General features: G+C 46.4%; 2 protein-coding genes across 2 annotated transcripts; one reads left to right on the top strand and one right to left on the bottom strand.

Moving 5' to 3' along the window:
* Window positions 1-541: 541 nt before the first annotated feature.
* nppa (natriuretic peptide A) lies at window positions 542-2,045 on the top strand. Its single transcript, XM_064297791.1, has 2 exons — window positions 542-718; window positions 1,490-2,045. The coding sequence occupies exons 1-2, from the start codon at window positions 605-607 to the stop codon at window positions 1,796-1,798; spliced, it is 423 nt and encodes a 140-aa protein (XP_064153861.1). The 5' UTR covers window positions 542-604; the 3' UTR covers window positions 1,799-2,045.
* A 2,599-nt stretch (window positions 2,046-4,644) lies between these two features.
* clcn6 (chloride channel 6) lies at window positions 4,645-25,110 on the bottom strand. Its single transcript, XM_064300252.1, has 23 exons — window positions 25,018-25,110; window positions 23,782-23,841; window positions 23,518-23,583; window positions 22,958-23,023; window positions 21,842-21,908; window positions 21,418-21,564; window positions 20,582-20,647; window positions 20,009-20,085; window positions 19,712-19,770; window positions 18,999-19,131; window positions 18,499-18,612; window positions 17,950-18,116; window positions 16,928-17,045; window positions 16,229-16,358; window positions 15,649-15,802; window positions 14,179-14,335; window positions 13,426-13,532; window positions 12,783-12,969; window positions 12,147-12,307; window positions 11,908-12,064; window positions 11,440-11,547; window positions 10,983-11,108; window positions 4,645-10,422 (listed from the first exon to the last, which is right to left on the bottom strand). Exons 1-23 carry the CDS (start codon window positions 25,090-25,092, stop codon window positions 10,342-10,344), a joined length of 2,583 nt encoding a protein of 860 aa, XP_064156322.1. The 5' UTR covers window positions 25,093-25,110; the 3' UTR covers window positions 4,645-10,341.
* Window positions 25,111-25,124: the final 14 nt, after the last annotated feature.

Raw genomic sequence — 25,124 nt, 5'->3', positions numbered from 1 at the left:
TCAGATTCTGCACGTCACACAACAGCATCTTAAACCCTGTGCGGTATATTTAGCGTGGAGGTGAGGTAACTGTGCCACATCTGCAGCCATTCGGAGCTCGGCATGCGAGCCACGCCAGGTATGCGTGTCGTCGTGGTCGGTCGGGTTCCGGATGCCCCCCCCGCACAACACATCTGAGCTCAAGCCTCAATACCGCCCCCTCTGTGATCAGCCCCCCCCCCCCCGCTCCCCACACTCCCTCCTCACCACCCCCTGCCCCCCACACTCCCTCCTCACCCCCTCCCCCACCCCCCACCCCCGCTCCCCACACTCCCTCCTCACCCCCTCCCCCACGCCCCCCACCCCCCGCTCCCTCCCCAGGCACGAGTAGGCACGGAGGACTCATCAGCACATGCACATCACTTCAGCCACTTGAAAGGAAATCTTCCATCGGCTTTATCTGAGGGAGGTGTCGGAATGCACCCCGGACAATTACCGAGATGATGAGCCGAGGACGCTAGACGGTTCCCCCCGGGGGGCCGGGCTATAAAAGACGGAGCGGAGGCGAGCAGGCACCCAGGAGGAAAAGGCATCGTCGGAGAAGAGCCAAGAAGACGCAATCGTCATGAGGAAGATCATTCTCACCGGACTGCTCCTCGCGCTGCTCTGCCAGCAGGCGATGGTGGCGGCGCACTTGTTGAGCCGGCCCTACTCGGCCAACGACCTGGCCAGGCTGAAGGTAAGGAAAGGCTTCTCTCGGTTCCGTCACGGCCAGAGGTTCGAGATGGCGGTCGGCGACCCGTGGTTTGCAGCCATCTCTACACGTGTTAAACAAAGTGCCTTTTATAGTGGCACCGTATTGTGGCATGATAATTCTGTATGCACATCCACAGTTGCTGTTGGACTTAACAAACCACCTTCAACTGAAGAAATTTAGCTTTAGGAAGTTCTTTAGAAAGTATTAGTTGAGGGCAAAACAGCAATATATCACCATGCAGTAAAATATCCAGTGTTGATTCGAATCTAACAATGTTAATTGAACTCTTAACAGTTGAATTAAGACTGTTAGAGCTGAATTAAGACTGGACATTTTACTGTGCAGGAATTTCCGCAGAGCAGCTCTTGGTTACAAGCTGTGGCCCGTAGGCACTAAAGCACAATATGTGGTATATTTGAGGTAAACCTGAACTTCAGGTTCAATGTCTCAAGTTTACGGAGTGAATTAAGCGGGAAAACTCTGTACAACTGACTAAGAAGCTCTTCCCACGCATGAATCAAATGAAAAAACGGGAAGGTAGCAAGAAGTGATGCGTATTGCAGAAGTAGCAAAACACAAAACCACTTCTATGCCCATAGGCTGAGCTAGATACTTGAGTGGGAGTATCACAAATTAGATGATTGTACCCTCACAGTAAGGCTGCTTCAGTGGCTCAGAATGGAAGAGAAAGGGAAAGGCACTGGAAACGGTGAGCTAGCGTACGCTGATGGGGTTCCCGTCTCCCTCCTGCAGAGCTTGCTGGAGCAGTTTGAGGACACGCTGGCCAGAGAGGAGGTCGCGGACAACCCCGGGGATTACGAGGACGCCAAGCCGGAGGAGGCCGAGCAGGGTCAGCCCGGGCCGGAGTGGGACAGAGAGAGAGGAGGCCAGGGGCCCGCTTCGGACCTCAGGGGCCCGGGGGACGGCTATCAGGCCCAGAGGAGCCGGCTACAGGACCTCCTCATGTCCACGCGCAGCAAATCCAGCTCTCCCTGCTTCGGCGGCAAATTGGACCGGATTGGATCCTACAGCGGCTTGGGATGCAATTCCAGGAAAGGATAGTATTGCCCCGAAGGCACACGGCTACTGACACCAAAAAGACTGCTCTGTACCTACGCTGGCTTTAAACTAACGTTGACTTGCATGAGAGAGAAAAAAAAGGTTGTCTGGTGTGGTTTGCTACAGAATGTCAAAGGAGTAGATCAGATATGCACCCAGCTATTTCACACTAAGCAAAGCCCTCAGTGTACCTCGAGGTTATTCCAAATATCGAATATTTATTAAAAATGTTGGAGTTATGTAAAGAAAATGTACTGTCTCTTTCATGGATTTGTTTTCGCCCATGCTTCTCTTTCCATTTATGGTTAGGTGCGTTAAAAGTACAAACAGTACAAGCACTTCACGATACAATGCTTTATATAAAACAAGTGTGGATTTGACTTTTAACAAGACCCGGTCAAAACCTAGTATATGACTAGACCGTGTATGGGTGTGCAGATGTGTCGGTCTGAAGTATGGTGTAACACACTTCATCCAGCCAACCAATGGTGTAACTCATAACTCGGCCAACCAATGGTGTAACTTCACCACTCAGTCACTCAGTCACAGACATTCGCATTTATAGGGCTGGCCCCACTGTTGTGGTCCAGCCAAAAAGAGAGATAGAAATAGAGAAGGCCCACATTCGTGTAAGCAGATAAAATGATTTATTGACCAGATGTTTCACCAATCAGGGCATCATCAGTGTCTGTATCTCTATTTTTCTGTGACTACATTAGGTCAGCCCACCACCAACTATTCAGAAGAAAAGTCAGTCAGCAGAGTTTGCTACAGTTTTCTAGATTTGACTTTTGAAGACATTAAAAAAGCCTACAGACTTTTGTGGTATTGTAACTGACAACGAATCCGCTTAAATCAGGGGTGTCCAATCTTATCTGGAAGGGGCCATGGTGGCTATAGGGTTTTTTTTTTAGGCCAGTACTCTGACATTTGATTCAACCAATTAACTACCACGATTGTCAATCAAGACCTTGAAGGTAGCATCAGGTGTCTTAGTGCTGGGAGCCAAAAAAAAAAAGAAAAAAGAACTGCACCCACATTGGCCCTTTGTGGAGAAGATTGGATTGGATTGTACTGCCCATAATTGAGGTCATAGTTCTGGACTGGTAGGCCCATTAAATGGACAAATTGTCACCACCTGTATTCAGCATTATTTGAAAGTGCTGGCATTAGTCATCTAATGATGAGACACTACACTGGCTATTGGAATGACTTCCCTTATTTTACTCCCCAGTACAGATAGTCCTTATTAGATCGAACACCTTTAAGCAGGTTAAGCCAGGAACACAGTAATAGAGAGAGAAAAAAGATTAATGTAGCCCACTGTCCTTACGGAAACACCTGTCTCGCCACCCCCAACACCTTGATGTGCACTCCACAAATTACCGTTGGTGTTTGCCGTCTACATGAATACCCATGCGTGCGCCAGACGCACAGGGGGGAGAAGAGCGCTCTTCTCTCAGCTCATCCCTTCTAATTAGAGTGCAGCGGAAGGGGTTGCCACGCGCGGTGCTACGGAGACCGTCGCCCGCCCCCCGGCCCCCCGGCCCCCCGGCCCCCGCCCGCTCGGATCAGTTCCAGAGACACGTCAGCGTCCACGCCAGCCGCCTTTCCCTCAGCACAGAACCAGACATGACACAGCTCTCATCCTCACCCTGGGGGGGGGGGGGGGGGCAAGACGCTGTCGCCAACGCTCAGCGATGGTAGCGCTCCTCCGTCTGCGTTCAAACACTTCTGCAGGCACCAGTCAAGTGAATTCCCCTCATAATTATACGCACTCAACAAGGCCTTGCAGTCAAATAGAGACGCCGCAAAGGCAAGAATGTTTTCATACCCGCCGCGTTCCAATCAGACTGGAGTGGCTGCACAATTTTAAAGTGATGTAGTAAAATGCAGAAGAACGGCTAGCATACAGATCCATGTGCTGCAATGGCTGTGAGTAACTTAGGGACATATTCATATGACTGGCACAGCTGTGAAAAGCCAAAATATCTCACTGAATCTGCCTGCTTTGCATGTAGGAATTTTTGGTTATTTGCCAGGACTATAGGTGCAGCAAACCTCACATAGCCAAGAATGGCTGCGTGCAAGAAACGTTTACACGACACAAACATATAGAGGGTCAACAGGCAATTTCTTTGTGGCAAAAACCTCAATGAGCAGGACGGAAAAGATTGTAACTTCCTTCTCTGAAAGACACAAGTGAACAATACGAAAGTCAAGCATGAAGTGAAAGATGGCTTCCAACAGGCTTTTCCACATTTTTGTTTGTGAGCATGCAGAACTTAAATTTACTGCAAAAATCACACAACCTGCCTGTAAGCAAAATTCACTTGTCTGAAAGACGACAGGACTCCATGCATCTTTGTAACCACATGAATTCTGGATTCTTTCATGCTTCAGTCGGAGAAAAAAAAATTTGGTCATGAACTAATGGGCCCTCAGATGTGAGACAATTTCTCTTGAGTTTGTAAAAATATCAGATAATTCTTATAACTAGTGGAGTTGAATAATAATAACAATAATTACAACAAGAACAATAATAATAACAACAACAAAAGCTTTTTTTATACCCGTAATAAGTTTGCGTTTGGTTGTTGCTACCCGTGATTATTCCATCATGTACATAAGTTGTAATAATCAATATGAGCAAGTATGTGTCATGTTTTACAATTGTACAGCTTGAATTTTGTCTGCCATATATATTACTGTTGTATGTAAAATAATTCCTCATTTCTCGTTTCTCATTGGCATCATATTCTTACCACATAACATACCCTCATAGATTTAAAAAAGAAAAGCTATTTTTCGCAGTCTCAGATTTAAAACATTACAGGGATGCAGCACAGTTAAGGAATGTATGGCTTTATTTCAATGCAGTTTCAAAAGTGATAAAACCTGTTCCATCTGTTAGTACAGGACTGTGGTCCTTTTCAAGCTCAGCGTATCTGCAAAGGGAAATACAGACTTCATACAAGTGACCTTAAGTTATTACAATATCCAGTTCAGTGATAATGCACTGTTCATCCAATAATGGGCTGTATTATGAACAAATAAAAAAACAAATAAAAAAACTTTAAATTGGGAATTTGGTTGACTGACATGGTAGAAGTCAAAGCTAAGAGACGCCTTTAATTACAAGCACACCGAAATGCACAAATATTCCACCTCCCTCTGTAGTTCAACAAAATATTTAGGAATACCGTTAAAATATAAAAGATTCGTAGGTAGTGATTTTCAACCTTTCGGTGAAGAGACCAAACCCACATTCAGAAAAAGGGCAGATTTGTCACTGATGTCTTAGATGCTGCCAGCATTTCATACTCACATAAGCAAGGACTCGAAAACATGACCCTGTCACATTGTAGAATCCATTGCCAGTGAGCGAGTGCCAGTGTACTTCATATAAAGTTGGCCAGAATTCATTTTTCCATGTCATTTGCTCAACTTCAGTGACACTTCACACATTGTTCTAAAGACCCCCATGTTGTCCAAGTCACCCCCTCTCCCAAACTTCTATTAAAACTCGCTATATAAGTATATATGAGGAAAACAAGAATTCAAACACATATTTCAACTTCATAATTGTGTTTTTTTTTCTTTTCTTTCACAGGTGTATTTAATATCTAGGAGTGTATCAGGCAACACTACATTAATGATTAGAAAGTCCCAGGTTCGAGAAAACAACAGGTGCACGAGGATCGCCACCAAAAATAGCAGCCAAAAAATTATGTCAACAGCGTGCGTTTGTTGCCAAGGTGCGGGGGGGGGGGGGGGGAGTGGCAAAACCGGCGCGGCATTTTACTGCACATTTTATGGCTCCGCGCCGAAGCGAAACACTTTACAGCGATTAAAAACGGGACCGTCTGGGGCACTGGACCGAAGGGACGGAACAGCTGTGGCCTGATGAGGCCATGGCCTCTGGAGGAACGGCTGAACTGAGCTCAGTGAGTGAAGACTATAACACACTGTGCTGAAGGGGACAGAGACGGCTGCACTGCGCTCAGTGAGTGAAGACTATAACACACTGTGCTAAAGGGGACAGAGATGGCTGAACTGCGCTCAGTAAGTGAAGACTATAACACACTGTGCTAAAGGGCACAGAGACGGCTGCACTGCGCTGAGTGAAGACTATAACACACTGTGCTAAAGGGGACAGAGACGGCTGCACTGAGCTCAGTGAGTGAAGACTATAACACACTGTGCTAAAGGGGACAGAGACGGCTGCACTGCGCTCAGTGAGTGAAGACTATAACACACTGTGCTAAAGGGCACAGAGACGGCTGCACTGCGCTCAGTGAGTGAAGACTATAACACACTGTGCTAAAGGGGACAAAGACGGCTGCACTGCGCTCAGTGAGTGAAGACTATAACACACTGTGCTAAAGAGGACAGAGACGGCTGAACTGCGCTCAGTGAGTGAAGACTATAACACACTGTGCTAAAGGGGGCAGAGACGGCTGCACTGCGCTGAGTGAAGACTATAACACACTGTGCTAAAGGGGACAGAGACGGCTGCACTGCGCTCAGTGAGTGAAGACTATAACACACTGTGCTAAAGGGGACAGAGACGGCTGAACTGCGCTCAGTGAAGACTATAACACACTGTGCTAAAGGGGACAGAGACGGCTGCACTGCGCTCAGTGAGTGAAGACTATAACACACTGTGCTAAAGAGGGCAGAGACGGCTGAACCGAGCTCAGTGAAGACTATAACACACTGTGCTAAAGCGGATAGAGACGGCTGAACTGCGCTCAGTGAAGACTATAACACACTGTGCTAAAGGGGACAGAGACGGCTGAACTGCGCTCAGTGAGTGAAGACTATAACACACTGTGCTAAAGGGGACAGAGACGGCTGAACTGCGCTCAGTGAAGACTATAACACACTGTGCTAAAGAGGACAGAGACGGCTGAACTGCGCTCAGTGAAGACTATAACACACTGTGCTAAAGGGGACAGAGACGGCTGAACTGCGCTCAGTGAAGACTATAACACACTGTGCTAAAGGGGACAGAGACGGCTGAACTGCGCTCAGTGAAGACTATAACACACTGTGCTAAAGGGGAGAGAGACGGCTGAACTGCGCTCAGTGAAGACTATAACACACTGTGCTAAAGGGGACAGAGACGGCTGCACTGCGCTCAGTGAAGACTATAACACACTGTGCTAAAGGGGACAGAGATGGCTGCACTGCGCTCAGTGAGTGAAGACTATAACACACTGTGCTAAAGGGGACAGAGACGGCTGAACTGCGCTCAGTGAGTGAAGACTATAACACACTGTGCTAAAGGGGCAGAGACGGCTGCACTGCGCTCAGTGAAGACTATAACACACTGTGCTAAAGGGGACAGAGACGGCTGCACTGCGCTCAGTGAAGACTATAACACACTGTGCTAAAGGGACAGAGACGGCTGAACTGCGCTCAGTGAAGACTATAACACACTGTGCTGAAGGGGATAGAGACGGCTGAACTGCGCTCAGTGAAGACTATAACACACTGTGCTAAAGGGGACAGAGACGGCTGAACTGCGCTCAGTGAAGACTATAACACACTGTGCTAAAGGGGACAGAGACGGCTGCACTGCGCTCAGTGAGTGAAGACTATAACACACTGTGCTGAAGGGGATAGAGACGGCTGAACTGCGCTCAGTGAAGACTATAACACACTGTGCTAAAGGGGACAGAGACGGCTGAACTGCGCTCAGTGAGTGAAGACTATAACACACTGTGCTAAAGGGGACAGAGACGGCTGAACTGCGCTCAGTGAGTGAAGACTATAACACACTGTGCTAAAGGGGATAGAGACGGCTGAACTGAGCTCAGTGAAGACTATAACACACTGTGCTAAAGGGGACAGAGACGGCTGCACTGCGCTCAGTGAAGACTATAACACACTGTGCTAAAGGGGACAGAGACGGCTGAACTGCGCTCAGTGAGTGAAGAGTATAACACACTGTGCTAAAGGGACAGAGACGGCTGAACTGAGCTCAGTGAAGACTATAACACACTGTGCTAAAGGGGACAGAGACGGCTGAACTGCGCTCAGTGAGTGAAGACTATAACACACTGTGCTAAAGGGGCAGAGACGGCTGCACTGCGCTCAGTGAGTGAAGACTATAACACACTGTGCTAAAGGGGCAGAGACGGCTGCACTGCGCTCAGTGAGTGAAGACTATAACACACTGTGCTAACAGGGATAGCTGCTACGGGCTGAAAGCCCCCTACAGGTGACTCAGAGCGATGCGCTCACAAGCGCAGATTAGATGTCGCGGTCTGTCAGCGGGATTCGGGAGGGGGGGGGGGGTCCGGGGTCACAGGTGTTCCCAGGTGCAGGGAGAGAGAGAGAGAGAGGTAGAGAGAGAAGCCAGGAGGCACCGTCGTGCCCTGAACTTTTTTTTCCACCGAGGGAAAAAGCGGCCCCCTTAATTACCGCCTGAGCGCGCCGGCCTCCCCATGGTTATTCACGAGCGGAAAACGAGGACGTGCCGCACGCCTCAAGCGTTTCCGTGTCGGTCAGCCACGTCGGGGCGCGTCACGCAGCCGCGCCACGCGGCCTGTCGCTGCGCCGCCTGCCCGTCCGGCGCTCTGCTGGGCGCGAGAGAAATCTAATTACAAACGGCCAAACCAGCCTTCCAGCTCACCCCCTCACAGTTTATTCATTTAATTAGACAGACAACGCCTTTTCTTTTTTACACTCAAACAAAGGAGCAGCTTTGTCTGAGAAACTAATCTAAGGCATTGCAAGCCTGGTCCCCATCTTACTCTCTCTCTCTCTCCCTCCCTCTCTCTCTGTGAGGTCACCAAAGCTCAGCCTCCACAATGACAGGCAGGTCACACCGTCTTTGGGCAAAACATTCCTGTGGTCTCCAATACTGAAAATAACACGTAGGCTTTAAGGTAAGTCTACATACTGCAGAACCTGCCATTTTAACTTTCCTCACAATAACAGATACTAAACAGATAAATGTGGTCGTGAGATGAGACATATTTGTAACGTCTAAACTGCCTCTGCTCGCAATGTGCAATAGCTATCCATGATGTAACCTTTGATTTGATCTGTATCTCACACTACTGATGACACACTAAAAGAACACCCCAGTTCAATTCATAGCAAAACATATTAAAAATGTACACAATAAAACTTATTCCTTAAATATTACGCATACTGTAAGCACAATGCCCGCAAAAGTAAATGCTTCAGAATATAAATAAACAAGTTATTCTGCATCCTTCCATTGGTCACCTGATTGGTACAGCACTATCCTCATCTGTCCCTCTAGAAAGGAGACGCTTCTCAGTCTGGATCCTTCGCAGCGAGTAGAATTCCTAGCGCGCGCTGCCCATTTCCAAACTCTACTGCGTCTAACTGGCGCGGCCTCAAAGTGCCTGGGGGTCACATATTTGACAAGGGCGCGATGCCACCAATCTCAAGTAGGGCCTTACGGGATTCCAACGGCGGAAGAGATACGCGTGTCCTTCCACAATGCCACGGGTTACAAAACACACACACGGTCCCAAAAACTGGCCCCACTCGCCAAAGTCCTTCCAGTGACTACAATGTCAGTTACGTATGACGAGCAGCCCTCTGCATTTGTTAAGTGTGCAAAAAGAAATAAAGAAAATAATACAATTGACTTCACATTGCTCCCACAAAGGTTTAGAAGCACTGAGAACACATATCTTCCAGTTTATGACAAGGTAAGCAAACTGTTAAATAAATTGATTTTCTTATTTTGATCTTTGATCACAGTAACAAAATTTGAAAAGGAATAAAACCGGTACAAAAGAAACACTCAAAATGGCCCCTGCCCACAAATGGAATTCATATAAGTGGTTTTCCCCACAGCACAGAGCAATCAGCAGCTGGTCTAAATGTCTGTCCAATAACATATAGGCACTGAACAGACAAGTGCAATGCCTGACTCTCCATCTACCTACAATGGCACATTACTGACTCATAAACATTTCAGTGGGTTCTTCGATCACTTCTGACCTTTCAACAAAGTGAAACAAAACATTTCACAAACCTTGGCTGGACAGGTCCTGGTTTAAAATGGTTTTAGTGCAAGATAAATATACACATAAATATACACCAATAAAAAAACCCCAACATATTAAAATCTCAAAATAAAAGTGCTACAGTATAGTTTGTAAAGCATATTTGATAAAGCATGGAATTACTGAACTTAATGCCTCCTTTCACTGTGGTGCTTGGAGGGATTGGGTCAAAGGAAAAGCTTTTCTCCCTTTCATGGAAACTGAAAGACAGCTGGTCACTCGGAGAGTTCCCGTTCTCTGGAACCTCCTGGATCCTCCCTGTGTTTAGTGTGTGTTACTTGAGGTGTGGCGGACGGCGGGAATGGCTGGAGTTCGGGAGAGCGTGGCGGGGCCGGCTGGTTTGGGTCAGGGCCGGCCGGTTTGGGTCAGGGCCGGCTGGTTTGGGTCAGGGCCGGCTGGTTTGGGTCAGGGCCGGCTGGTTTGGGTCCGGGCCGGAGGAGTGCTTCTGATTCTGACTGGCGGGTGACTGGTGGGCTCGGTCGGTCCTCATATGGTGATGTAGTGCTGCCGGAGTTTGGCCAGCAGGAACTCGTGGGTCAGGTTGTGTCTGGTGATTATTCCCACGATCTGAAAGAGGGCCACAAGCAGGGTCACTCCAAACGCAGCGCTACCGCCACGCGTGCAGCCCTAACGAGCTCTAGAAACCAGTGCCTGAACGGTGTGTTCAGAGGTGATAAACAGACCATCAAGCCAAGCGCAGAGTCCTGAATACTGCAGACATACAGCTACCAGAAATCACCGCTTTAAGGCAAAAGCTTTCAAATCATCCTCTGATCAGCCTCAACTGCAAATCTGACAAGGAATTCAAGAAGAAAAACTCCAGTATTTGGACAGAGTCACCTGAGTAGCAAGCGTGTAGTTTGAGTCTTTGGACTACATCACAGCAAATATACAGACATGCTCTCCACAGATGTACAGACACGCTCTCCACAGACACACGCCCCACAGGCAAACTCTCCACAGATGTACAGACACGCTCTCCACAGACAAACTCTCCACAGATGTACAGACACGCTCCCCACAGACAAACCCTCCACAGATGTACAGACACGCTCTACTCAGACACACGCCCCACAGGCAAACTCTCCACAGATGTACAGCCACACTCTCTCCACAGAAAGACGTACCTCTCCCACGGCGTTGACCACAGGCAGGTGCCGTAAACCCATGGTCCTGAACAGGTTGAACACCTGGGACACGTGCGTGTTCGGAGAGACCGTGTAGGGGCTCGGGTTCATGTATGGGGTCACATCCTAAAACACAAGAGCCAATGACACACTTCCTCAAAACAGGGTAAAATGCACAAAGAGAAGAAAATTTTTCAGATATAACAAATTCTTTTTCACCTAATCATTGAACGCATGCTGCTTACTTTGAGCATATGGATTACCCAATTCACACAGCTAAACTTATTCAGTAAGTAAGTAAGAGCTGCAGTGATGTAACTGGAATCCAAGCTATCCATCTTACAGGTGTAAGCGCTCTTTCCCCACGGCGTGCAAACAAGCATAATAGTGAGAGTGGGTCCAGCAGAAGCACCCTGGCCTGGTGTTTTGGTGAGCAGCATTGGGAGATGGGACTCACTACGATCATGCGTGGATTGAGCAGGGCCAGGTCCAGGTCATGGATGTCTGGGAAGCGGGGATAGTCCTCCGTCATCTCAGCGTAGGACAGCCGGGGCTGAGTGGCACTCTGCACACGTACACGCACACAAACAAACACACGCACGCACGCACACACACACACACACACACAGAGGCACATTTAAAGGGTTACAGAACTTTCTCTGCATAAAAATATTTCTCTGTCTATCAGATTACATACTGACTGTGTGAAAAAAACACATACTGACTGACAGTTCCTCTCATTAACAGATCACAAACTGATGGACTGTTTCTCTGAATAACAGATTACACACTGACTGCCTGTTTCTCTGCCTAACAGATTACACACTGACTAATTGTTTCTCTGAATAACAGATTACACACTGACTGCCTGTTTCTCTGCCTAACAGATCTCACACTGACTGGTTCAGACTCATGACACACTGACCGACTGGTTCTCCGCGTAGCACACGCCGCGGATGAGCAGGTTGACCAGCTGCGAGCGCAGGATGAGGCCGTGGAAGGTGAGCGGTCGGAAGCGCTCCTCCATGGTCCACTCCTCACTGGGGGACTGGTCCGGGTACAGGTTCGGGTAGGGCTCATGCCTGGAGATGAAGAGAGAATGAGCACACAGCCGAGCACTGTGGAGCTTTCCGGAAGCCCGGCAGCCGGACCGAGAGCTCAGACCTGCGCTCCAGCATCTGCTGCAGGATGTCCTGGCGCTCCTCGCTGGGCGCGGCCACGGCCTGCTGCTCGTCGCACACGTTGCGCAGCTCGCTGGACGGGTACGACTTCATGGACTGGCAGCGCCGACGCTGCTCTCCTGCCCGCGTCAGGACGTTGGTCTTCTGCAGGAGCGCAGAGGACAAGGTCCGGTCACTACTTACACACACACACACAAGCGCGCGCACACACACACACACTCACGGGCAAACACATGCGCACATACACACACACACACACACACACACACACACAGACACACACACGCACACACAAGCGTGCGCACACGCACACACAGACACACACACACAGGCACACTCACGGGCACACACACACACACACACACACACATTCCGCTTTCACACCAATTCTCAACAATTACAAGCATTGTAGGTGGGCTCCTAATACTAGTCGTCTATTTCTGTGATATGAAATCCATTCACAGCAGTACCTACACGAATCTATGCAGTGCAGAAATTCAGCAATGACAGCATGAACCTCTGTAGTGTGGAAGTGGTACTGTAACTGCATGCATCTCAGCAGTGCAGGGGACAGTGCATGGAGCACATGCGCCACCTGCTGGACACGGGGTGGCGTTACCTTGAAGCGGATGTTGTTGCTGACCAGGATGTTGCCCTTCATGAACTCCTTCTCGTTCTCCCGGTTCTCGGTCACCACGGGGAAGGCGTGGTACACGGTGGTCCTCAGGATGCTCACCAGAGACTGTATGCGAGTGTGGGGGTACACGTACGTCAGGTTGGGCTCCATGATATCGCTGGCCGTCAGTCTGAGAGAGAAGGGCAGCGGTGATCCCACACTTTCCCCACTCTGTTCAAGGTCCCCCCCTCCCCCCACAAAAGCAGCCATCCCCCCAACACAAACTCAATGAAACATAAAGAGTGTAAAGAAAGCTACAGCATGCGGCCACAATCACTAAAGCGATGGGTTCAGAATGAGCGCTATACCCAGGACCAGCTCTTTGAACAGCAGACAAAACCTCCTCCATTTTAAAGTGTGTAGTACGATCCAGGATAACGTCTAAGGCCTTTATTTATGTGGACATGTAACTGAACAAAAACTGTAACATTTATTTGAAAAAGTACCTAGGTCAAAAGCTTCTTAATTTTCAAGGCCATTGAATGTTTTGATTTAATATTTCTTGAATGTGTGGAGTTTATTAAAAGAGCGGGGAACCAATGGGGACCAGAGATAAAGGAGGGGAGCCAACAGGGGGCGCTCTCACTTGTCCATCTCCACCTCGGTCTCCCACTCCAGCAGCGGAACACCCTTCAGAAGGATGTGGATGTCGTAGATGCCCATGTTGAAGAAATCGCCCGTCCACTTGGCCACCTGAGTGCGCGGACAAGGACAACAGACCCCCGTGACCGACTCATACTGACACCTGCATCAGAACGACGGACACGGTGATACTCTCACAAAGCACTGTGCAGCGGTACGGACACATGAAATAACGATTTCACCTACTCACAAAAACATTTCATTGTCATTAGAATTTACGAAAAGAAAAGGCTAATATGAACGTCATATTTTAATTTTAAGGTTTTATTATCCATGCTGCCAAACACCCCACATGCTGGTGAAATTGAGTCCTTCTATCTGGTAGGCACGTTAGAAATAAACACCTAATAATGATACCATTGAGCTAGTCTATATATTTATGAGATATATTGTATGTGCTTATTTGGCAGTTGTATTCTCTGATGCATTAAAATTTCTCATGTATTACATCAAGTAACCCTGCATGAGAATATGTAAGAAACAAAAATAAATAATTAATTCTACATTATCAGGAATACAGACTCACCTGAGAAATGGGGTGGTGGGATTCGATGCACCCACAATTCAGTAATTTCAAATCTGGACCTTGATGTTATTTGAGTTCTCAAATATATTCCTATCATAACTGACTCACACCACAAGTTTGTTTCACGTCCCATTTTAAGAAAGGAAAATCAATCAACATAAGGTCACCTACCATGAGGGTTATCATAATGGGCAGCCCGTATGTGATCTCATTGGTCGATTCGATGAGAATGACAGTTAGGCTGATGGTCATGCGGACGGTGCCTCCGAGGAAGGCGGCTGCACCAATCAGAGCGAAGGTCCCGGAATAAATGTCAATCCCAATGTTTCTGCGGAAGAGGAGACAGACAGAACAGGTGAACAAGACGCCATTTTCTAAATCCTTTTTTTATAAAGATTTATAGAGCTGGCACAGCCAGGCACTGTGGGAAAGAAACATTAAAGGAATGCTCTGAGGTTAGAGAGGCATGGGCAGAGCTGTGCTCGCCAAGTAGACCACAGTACCATCAGTCACTGGCCTTGAATCTATCAGTGATGTACAATATGAGCGACATACTGCTGCAAGTGGGAACAAAGCCCCATTATGTGTATATGACCGGCTGCCAAAAACGTACCCTTCCTGAAACAGGGCGAGGAGGAGGAGGAGTTAGGGGAGAAAAGGAGGCCACTTGCAGGGGTGAGAGCTTCGCTAATGAGCTCACAGCATCCAGACAGGGAGCTACTCAGTCCAGTGGTCACATCAGTAGTACCACAGGACCATTTAAGTCCAATGTGTGCTAACTTTTAGCAAAAGTAAAAACACTGAACTCGTATATACATGTATTGAACTACCCAATACTGTGCTACCATTTTAAATATTATCAATAACAATAAGCATACTGGACACTAACCAGCAATAATATTGAATAATATATATTATTAAAATACCCTGTGAATATTTACTTTGATAGACAGTTGTAGCAGGTTGTGCATTATTGTGGTTTGCTATAATTACTTGACAGCACCCATGGATAGTTAGTTGGTAGAATACCTGAATGTGAATAATAAATGACTTGGATTTAGCAGAAGATTAAACTCTAAATGGATTAGCAATGGCTGGATAGGCTTCTATGGATGTCTCCACCCGTGACCTCTACGGGCAGACATCCTCCCCCACTCATTCACTAGCTCACACGGAACTACATTTCCCATGAATACATACTGTACAAACTTTTCACATTAAACAGATGTAGTGCAGTAAATGTGACACCAAAACACACAAACACAAAATAAATGAGTACATTTAAAAAGAAAAATGAACATACAAAGAAACACTGGCTTACATGCAACTGTTACACACTCACAACCTTGTTAGCACCTGCAAAGATGTTTCTCAGGTGTGCAGATACCACTTTTAAACACAGTGAGGTGTTGATACATGTGGTAAGCAAGAGCGCATGGATGGTAAAAGATTAAAACGTGCAGCAATTTTATTTCATAGCGAAAAACGTACCTAAAAATAGATACAATAAAACTGCCGCACATGTGGACCTTCTTGCCGTGCGTGTCTGCTTGCGTACCGCTCACGTCAACCCCAGAGTCACATGGTATATGACGAGAGGCCTTTGTGCGGCAGCCACGCCGCCGTTAGCGACGCTCTTACACTTTGAGGACGTTGGCCACCAGGCGCCCGAAGGCGGCGCCACAGAGCAGGCAGGGGACGAAGAGGCCGCTGGGCACCGAGACGCCGTACGTCCAGCAGGCCAGCAGGAAGTACAGCACAAAGAATATGGTGAGAGTGACCGGGCTGAAGGTTCCTGTAAGGACAGCATGGGGGGGGGGAGAGAGGGGGGGTCACAGGAGGCCTTTCTGACACCTCACGAGATCAGCAGGATCAGACAAATATGGACCCAATCGCTGACGGCAAAATGGCACATTGACGTCAGGAAGCGCAGGGTTTGTGTGTATACATGCGTGTGTGTGTGTGTGTGTGTATATGTGCCTATGTGTGTGCATGATTTGAATAAGGTCACCTGTAAGGTGTGTGTGCCTACATGCATTAGGTGTGTCAGTGTGATTTGGCGTCTCAGATCTGTACTGTGTGTATGTGTGCGCGCATGTGTGTGTGTGTGTATGATTTGAATAAGGTAATCTGTAATGTGTGTGTGCCTTCATGTGTTGGGTGTGTGGCAGGTGTCTCAGTTCTGTTCTGTGTGCGTGTGCACAGGTGTGTTATCTCTCACCATCCTGATGAAACAGCTGGTGTATGGCCACTTCCTGGGGGTTAAAGAACAGAGTTGCCATGTCGTTGTAGGTCTTATTGGGACAGAAGAAGTGCTTTATGGTGGAGTTCACATCCTCAGAGACCGACACCTGAAAAACATGCGTGAGAGAAACAATATCTATCAATTCAAATAAACAATCAATAGTTTTCCAAGTGATTGCACAACTACATCTGACGGGCCAAACTTATTGCAACTTATTACAACGAACGGGTTCAATCAAAATACAGCACAGACCAGAAACAAGTAAAACAGTAAAAAAAGAGATTCTAGTAAAATATATTCTGAAAAGAAATCACCACGTACTTCTGAAATTATACCGTCCAATTATATAGGAGTATAGAGTGCATTCAGTTAACCTGTGCTATTTTTGGATGGTGGTTTGGCACCTGTTGATGATGACATGGCAGGGCAAAAAGAGTTTGCTTAAACAGGGTCAACCTCTTTGGCAACCACCGTGTGTAAACTGGCACAGAGGCTGTTTATAAAGCCGAGGTTATGAACCATATAACGTACAAGGTCCACAACCCTGAGAGTGAGCTGTTTGTTTTCGTGTTTAGTTTTCAAGAAGTGTCAATAAAGTGCGTTTTGAATCGTGCTCTCATGTAACCCAGTCAAGAGTGTGCTTAACTCCGGGGTAGTGCACTTGGTGAGCCTTACCAGTGTGGTGGTGTTGTTGGTGGTGGGGGTGAACAGGTCCCGGCACTCTCCAAGCGTCATGGAGGCCAGGAATATCACCAACGTGGTCACCATGGAGACCAGCAGGCTCTCCAATACCCTGCCGGTATCCAAGATTAGGGAGGGACAGATCAGACCATGCAACAAAAACGTCACGTATTCGTTACTGCTGCTTCTTTGCAAATGCTACAATCGAAGGTATTCATTCAGAAGATTTAGTGAAGCAATTCAGACACTCTCAAGAGCACAACAGGAGAGCCCCGCCCACATCTGATCTGGCCTCATTCTGGTAGCAATCCCACAATTCCATACTGCCCCTCACATGCAGACAGGAACTTCTTCATCTCTCTTTATTTTTTTTTTATCATTGCAAACAAATAAATGGAAAGACCGTTCAAACATAATTAATGCAATACTGCTGCCACTACTCATGTAATCACAAAAACAAGACAGCACAAGCAGGAAAGAGAGACCCCCTCAGAAAAAAGCCTAATAAAATGGCCTGGCTTTGGGACAGTGCCTGATGAATCTGGTTTTGGGACAGAACCTGATGATCTGGGCTTTGGGACAGTACCTGATGATCTGGGCTTTGGGACAGTACCTGATGATCTGGGCTTTGGGACAGTACCTGATGAACCTGGCTTTGGGACAGTACCTGATGATCTGGGCTTTGGGACAGTACCTGATGATCTGGGCTTTGGGACAGTACCTGATGATCTGGGCTTTGGGACAGTACCTGACAAAGCGGGCTTTGGGACAGTACCTGATGATCTGGGCTTTGGGACAGTACCTGATGATCTGGCTTGGGACGTACCTGACTGGTTGGGACAGTACCTGATGATCTGGGCTTGGACAGTCGTGATCTGGCTTTGGGACAGTACCTGATGAATGGCTTGGACAGTGCTGATGAACTGGCTTGGGACAGTACCTGCGAACGCTTTGGACAGTACCTGATGATCTGGGCTTTGGGACAGTACCTGATGATCTGGGCTTTGGGACAGTACCTGACAAAGCGGGCTTTGGGGTGCACGTTCCTCATGCGGTACTTGGACAGCCTTCTGTTGATGCAGTTGAAGAGAGCACCCAGGAGCCCCCCCACGATGCCCATCATCACAAAGAAGGCCAGGTCCACTGCAGTCCACAGGTGGCAGTTCTTATCCCCGTCTGGACACTGGAAGTGTGCGCACACACACACAGGAGGGCAATTAACACTCTGAGACACACACACACACCCACATACACATACACACACACACAGGAGGGCAATTAACACTCTGAGACACACACACCCACATACACACACACACAGGAGGGCATTTAACACTCTGACACACACACACACACACATGCACACACACACACACACACACAGGAGGGCATTTAACACTCTGAGACACACACACACACACACACACACAAACACACGCACATGCACAAACACACACACAGATGGCATTTAACACTCTGAGATACACACGCACACACGCACTGACACATACACAAACACACACACACACACACACACACCTCAGTCAGTACACACAGTGTCTGACCTTAAACTCTCCAAAGTTGAGCAAGCCAGGCAGCTGGAAGGAGCCCCACTTGTTGAAGTTGATCCCAGAGCGGAAGAAGTTGAGGGTGAAGGTCGCTGACATGGAGCAGAACAGCTGAGGAGAGAGGGAGAGAGAGAAGGGTAAGACAAAGAAAGGGAGGAACACTCGAAGGAACAGCACAGATTTTGCTGTGAGCCATTTAGCTGCCCCACAGGCTGACCGTCCTGTAGAGCACAACCCAAACCCTAACTCCACCCTCACATTTCAGTCAGTAAAACCCTGCTACACCCTCCTATTTTACAGTCATTACACCTCATTAATGCATCTCAAATGGCAACACTGCCTAAAGGAAAGAAACAAATGGATATATGCAATTCCATTCTTGTTTGCAGTACAAAATGGTCGCCCCCGGGTGGGCTATGAGATCAGACTCCGGTTCATCCCCGGTCGAAGCCTGCAGCTGCTTCTCTCCTCTCCGCTCGGCAGGAGCGGTGACTCACCACTTTCCATGTGAGCGCCTGGTTCCAGAAAGAGGAGCCCTCCTCCAGGCTGAAGAGGGTACCCCCGATGGGAGCCCCGAAAGCTGCAGCCACACCCGCTGCGGCTCCCGCTGAAACAAAGTCCCTTTTGTCCCTGAGGAAGAGAGCACAGAAAATACACACACATACACACACACACACACACACACACACACACACACACACACACATTGTTTTTAAACATGGGGTGGTAGAGAGATAACCAGACGCAGGAGTATTATGCTGCACTGAGGGACTCAATGGAATGAGAGGGCTGGTTGGTATTTTTGCATCCTACAAATCCTAAAAAAAACGTTTTCTGTGTAGTATGTGTAGTAACGGTGTAATCAACTGGCTGCCTCTCCAGGACCAGGGCTGGCCACCGCTACATTAATCAACATGTCAGGGCCTGTCTGCTTGTTTCTACACCAGTGGCCTTAGTATTCTGCATTTAAGTGGCTGTCCTATAAAAATTTCCCATGGGTGATAAATAAAGTTCATTTTATCTTTTAGAGTTTCTCTGCCTCTCCACGAAATGCATCTTTTCGCTTTTCAGCAACGCTCACTGTTTGCTGACAGCGGGAGGTACCCCTGAACTGTGAATTATTTTCACAAATGTATGTGTTGCAATATACTCCTGTTTAAACAGCACTATGTGTACACGGGCTGTTCATTAAGCCAGAGGCTGTGCTCACCGGTCACTGCGGAAATAGGGGAAGTCGAAGCGGATTCTCTTAAAGGTAATGCTCTGGAACTAGAAAGAGAAAGGGTGTTAAGGAATTTAAGGTTAATAACTGGAACACAACAACACAGAAAACATATGCGTTTCCAATCTCAACCTAAATGATGTCTAATGTTACTTTAAAAAATGTAGTATTCAATGAATGGTAAATATCGCATACCAGTGTAAAATATTGACAGTTCTGTCTGCGTATCAATGGATCATTGACATGTCACTCTTAACTGTGTGACTGAACCGAAAGTCTGTGTACCTGAGGGAGGCCGGCTCCCACAATGGCTCCGCTATGGATCATAGGCCCCTCCTTCCCCACGAACAGACCTGGGATACGGAGGACAAGTCACATATGAGAACCTGCAACCCAGTCAGAGCATGGGCCTGCACTATGTACCATGCTAACTGCAATGACCAGCACTGTGGCCCATGCTAAGAGCAATGCCCAGTACTACGGACTATGCTAACTGCAATGCAATGCCCAGCACTATATACCATGCTAACTGCAATGCCCAGCACTATGGACCATGCTAAGTGCAATGTTCAGCACTATGGACCATGCTAAGTGCAATGTTCAGCACTATGGACCATGCTCAATTCAATGCCCGATATAACCGAGCTCTCTGCCTACACTAATATCCCGTAATGAATGCCCACACTGATACACTATTAACCAATGCCTCAGTTTCTATGGTTACTGAAGCTGCCCGCCAATTCATGCAGTGAGCAATGCCGCACTTGGCCTGCTGTGCAATGTTCAGCACATGGCCTTCAGCAACACAACTGATTAGCAGAGAGCACTGCTCAAGCGAGAATGACCCCGAGCGCTCACCATCCCCTGTGTACTGGACCCCCTGCAGTAAGCCTTCTGGCACTGGCGGTGTGCGCCTCCGCAGGCCTTGCCAGGAGAGTGCGAGATGCACGTCACGGGATCTTCCCGGCGCAGGTAGCTCGATTCCGGAGTCCCTGGCCATCCTCCGGCCTACGGGCTGAACAGACGGACGGCGCAGAAGGCGCAGCCGTCAGCGATCCGGATCATTCACCCTGCTGCAGGTCAGCGATGAAATACACTCACACTAGACAGGAGCGGTCAGAAGGCACCGTTCAGTGACAGTAGCCAACTGCGCATGAACAAAAACAACGTATTTTCAACTGGAAAAAAAAGTGTCGCACAGTCCGATGGAACACTGAAAGTCACTGTCATGGATACATTTTTTTTTTTGCTCCACTTCCTTATTCTGGGTTTGAATGGTGTTGATATACAGGAAGGAGATACGAGGAAAAACAGTATTGACAGATGTAGTTTATTAAGTCATTGAACTGGTTAGCCGACATTCGAAGATAGCTGAAATGCCTGTCTTCATCCAACATGTCACACATCTGCATAACTAAGCTGAAACATATTCGTCTCGTTTCTCCCTCGTTTGGTTTATGTAAATGACGGAACACCTTCTTTTCTGTTCATGTTGTTTTTTTAACAATTGTAGATTTTTTCCTCCTGTATTTCTGAAAAAATTTTACCAAAATTTTTTTTCCATAAATGTAAACATCAGCGGTTTGCCATCTCGTTACCACAGAGACAGCAGAACCTTCCCCGCAGGCATTTTTGTCAAACGACATTCGTGTAAAAAGTCATGAGACAAAAGTATGAATCAGGCTAAACAGGACTGCATGCCGTTTGGCTGGTATTACATTTCGCTCGTCTTACCTCGATGAGAACTAAAACACTGGCGATGAAGACGAAGGTCATGTTGAAGGCGAGGAGCTCGAGCAGCGACAGAGCGAGGCAACCCTTCTCGGTGCACTCTGTCACAGCTAGCAGACAGGGGTCAAGGGAAACGGTATGACCAGGAGAAAGAATGTGCCGCTAAAGGGGTTACATTATTCACCTGCTTGGAGGATGCCATTATCTCCCCACACCCATCAGGACTTGAACCTGCAACTCCATTAGTTCAGGCACATAACAATGCCACATTACCACCTGCGTCAATTTCAGCAGACAGAAAAAAAAAACGTAAATGCCTATTAAACCAACTTTCTACCAACCAACAATACATTACAGTGTGTGCTTTTGTAAACATTGGAAGGATACATTTTTCCACCACCTTAAACTTCAGTTGGGTGAAGAGTCGGACGAAAAAATCCACGAAAAGACCAACCTATAAAGACAACCGTCTGATTAAGGCAAAGAACACTCTCATTTAGCTCAACGAGCCCAGTAAAGCCTCTCATTTGTACAACTGTCAGTTTGGCAGAGTGAGCGAAAGATAAACGGTCATGGTAAAGACAGCTGATCCAGTTTTAACTTTTGAATGTAATTTGGAAAGGTGTAATGTAATGTAAATGATAATGATTCCTAGATATTTATAGGATGCAATTACTTCAAGATCTATTCCATCACAACTTTTTTTATTGGGTGCAGAACAGAGGTGAGGTTGTTCTTTCCAAACCATATGACTTTAATTTTGGAGCTGTTAAGTGTAAGGCGTAAATCGGTAAATGCTTTTTGAATAAGAAGGAAACTATCCTGGAGAGACTTTAGAACATAATCTGAGGAGGAACCAACTGAGTAAAAAATAGTACCATTGGCACACATGTGGACGTAGGAGGCTTGGCCTCTGAGAATGTGTTATAATATTTTTATGTAAATAGAGAAGAGAAAGGGACCTAAAATCAAGCCTTCCAAATTGGGATTTCCGAACCGGGGGAAAACGATGGTCTACTCTAGAGAGTGACTGTAAAGCCATAACAGGCTGTAGTGAAAATGCTCATTAGAATGCTACATAAAAGATAGTATCACTCAGCACTGTTCATCGCTCTGGATCAGGCTTTCTGACAAATGGCTATAATATAATGCAATGTGGTTTATCACTCGTTAATGGTCGACACTAAAAGAGGCAGTATTTTTACATAATCATCTGACTGGATGCCAAATGGATGGAAGAAATGGGAAGTAACCTCACTTAAGACCTTGCGTGTACATCTATTCAACCCACCTCCAAAACTCCCTTTTTTATCCATTATAAAAAAGATTTTGTTTAGTTCATTTCTGTCATTTTTTAATTGACTCTGGAAAACATACTCTGTGAGAAGTGCTGTGTATCTGACATTTAAAAAATTGACTGTTTACAAACTGAAAATACACATTGCTGTACTTAATCAATAAAAATATATACACTGCATTTTTGTAACTAATAAAATTACTTACCAAACCAATAGTTACTCCTATGGCAAAAACAAGCATCCACTTTACAGCTTCATATTTTTTGGCTTTCTAATTTGGGAAGAGGTAACAGAAATAAAATGGATTAAAATGTGAAAACAACTACTTTTATTCTTGTTAATTAAGTCTTATTAATTTGTAAGTGACCATACATAGTGGGGGGCTTCAGTGGAGAAGGACAAAAGTTGGGTTAAAGCAGGACAAATACTATGACTGATGGCAAAATATATTAGTCCTATATTTCATGTAGGATATACACATTCATTAAATATTGTAATTATTATTATTATTATAAGCAAAAAATAACTATCTATTAAATAGTGCACTTCAAAATATACACAATGTACCAAAAATGGAACCTCAGGAATCTATGAAAACAGTGCCTCAGTTTACAACAAGACCATTAACAGTCTTCTAATAAGTGGCGAAAAATCCAGAGTGAACCATGACTGTTCAAAGGTGGATGGTACTCAAGCATAAAAACAGCACAGGTTGGGTGGACGACTCAGGAACTTTTTGTACATGGAAACACACTCAGGCATTACCTTATTATTCATTCCCTCCAGAACCTCAACATATGGATCATTGATGCACCTATCGTAGTCCAGGCTCTGCGACAACAAGAATCCCATTAATCGTTTCATGGCAAACTCTAGTCATTGCAAATGAATGGGACACAATGATAACAATTACTGGTTTACAAAATAATTTTAAGTGAGTGGAACAGCCTAAATTTCTAACTCTCAGTTAAGCAGCATGTTAGTAGTTCCATTGACACATTCTAGCTCTAGTCTAGTTTATTCCCTCACCTCATAATCTTTCCTTGGCAGAATTTCATCTTCCTCGTCATGGGTTTCTCCTAGAATTGCCTGATATGAAAACAAATGGATGTAAGATGGTCTCTTTCCAACAAATTGTAAGGATACATAATAACTAACGATCATGATTCAGATCATGATTCAGCCCACAAAATACAAATCAATTATTCATTACAACATTATTAAAATGGCAGTAACACAAAATATAACGACAGCATACAGAATTCCACAATTTCATCAGTTTTTTTAATCAATCAATAAATGTAGTGGTAACCTCATTAGAAAGTACAGGCTGGACTGGGAAATACGCCCCGTGATCTGAGTCGCACTGGCACGAGGTAGAGGGGATACACCCTCAGACCTGATCTAGAAATTAAAATATGGTTGTCCAGGATACTGGACCCATGAGGAACTTTAATTAAGTCTCAATCCGACCATAAAAAACATTTTGCCAGCATACAAGATAACAGGAATAATCAATGGTTAATTGGTTAACTGCAGTAATTGACCAAATTTCTCTTCGATGCTAATAGCTAACTAATGTTACAGCCACCAGAAAGAACAGCACTAGCTTGGTAGCGAGCTTCATTGATCAGCGAAAACAAAGCAAATCGCCCGTGCCAGCTGTCTAGCTTCCTCGCTACCCTTTCTTTTGTCAAGCTTCACCTCCTAAAGTAATATAATTTGCGTTTTATTAGTAAATTAGCACAAGCTACTCTGTTGATGCTGTTATGCATTGTGACAGCTGACTGTATCCGAACACTATAACAGTGTACCTCAGTAAGCATACTGGAAAATGCTGCTAGAAGTAGTTAAACTAGTTAAACTAGCTCACTGGACAGCAATCCGAATCAGCGTCAACGCTAGCAAATAGCTAAAATAGTAGTAAAATAGCTTAAAATAAACATTATACTATTTACCTGTATTTACACGCTATATTTCTCGGAAAGATGAATATCCGGTTAGACAATATGCGGTTAAAAACATTTCAGTTTTGCACGTGCGTTGGTTCAAGTATTTACACTTAGATTAGCTCATGCTTGCATGCAAGCAATAAAAATTAGCTAGTTTGCTAGCTAGCTACCAAGGGAGGGTGCAGCTATCTTGGTTTCTGAGCCTTGTGACCAAGTGGCTAGATAAAGCATTTTAACAGCTCCGTACGTCTGCACAGACAGGAGCTTAAGCGAGATCAATATATAGAAAAAGAAAGTCGTTCGTCCATCATACCAATTCCTCGGGTGTCCTGGTCTCCCCCTCCCTGCAGCAGCACTGACAGCACAGACAGCTCCCACAGCACGCCATCTTCAGTGCCTCACTGCCTCATCGACTGTCCG

Source organism: Anguilla rostrata, chromosome 11 (assembly GCF_018555375.3).
Source record: "Anguilla rostrata isolate EN2019 chromosome 11, ASM1855537v3, whole genome shotgun sequence".
NCBI classification, from domain to species: domain Eukaryota; kingdom Metazoa; phylum Chordata; class Actinopteri; order Anguilliformes; family Anguillidae; genus Anguilla; species Anguilla rostrata.
The sequence above is the reverse complement of the archived record's forward strand: the minus strand, read 5'-3'. Positions and strand labels throughout refer to the sequence as shown.

What these genes read in the sequence shown, in the direction of transcription:
- nppa (XM_064297791.1), top strand. Translation starts at nt 605, where the DNA reads ATGAGGAAGATCATTCTCACCGGACTGCTCCTCGCGCTGCTCTGCCAG. An exon ending in ACGACCTGGCCAGGCTGAAG is followed by an intron (nt 719 to 1,489) that starts GTAAGGAAAGGC and finishes TCCCTCCTGCAG; the next exon opens with AGCTTGCTGGAGCAGTTTGA.
- clcn6 (XM_064300252.1), bottom strand. Translation starts at nt 25,092, where the DNA reads ATGGCGTGCTGTGGGAGCTGTCTGTGCTGTCAGTGCTGCTGCAGGGAG. An exon ending in CCAGCTGTTTCATCAGGATG is followed by an intron (nt 15,803 to 16,228) that starts GTGAGAGATAAC and finishes CTGTCCTTACAG; the next exon opens with GAACCTTCAGCCCGGTCACT. An exon ending in CAGCAGATGCTGGAGCGCAG is followed by an intron (nt 12,065 to 12,146) that starts GTCTGAGCTCTC and finishes CTTCATCTCCAG; the next exon opens with GCATGAGCCCTACCCGAACC.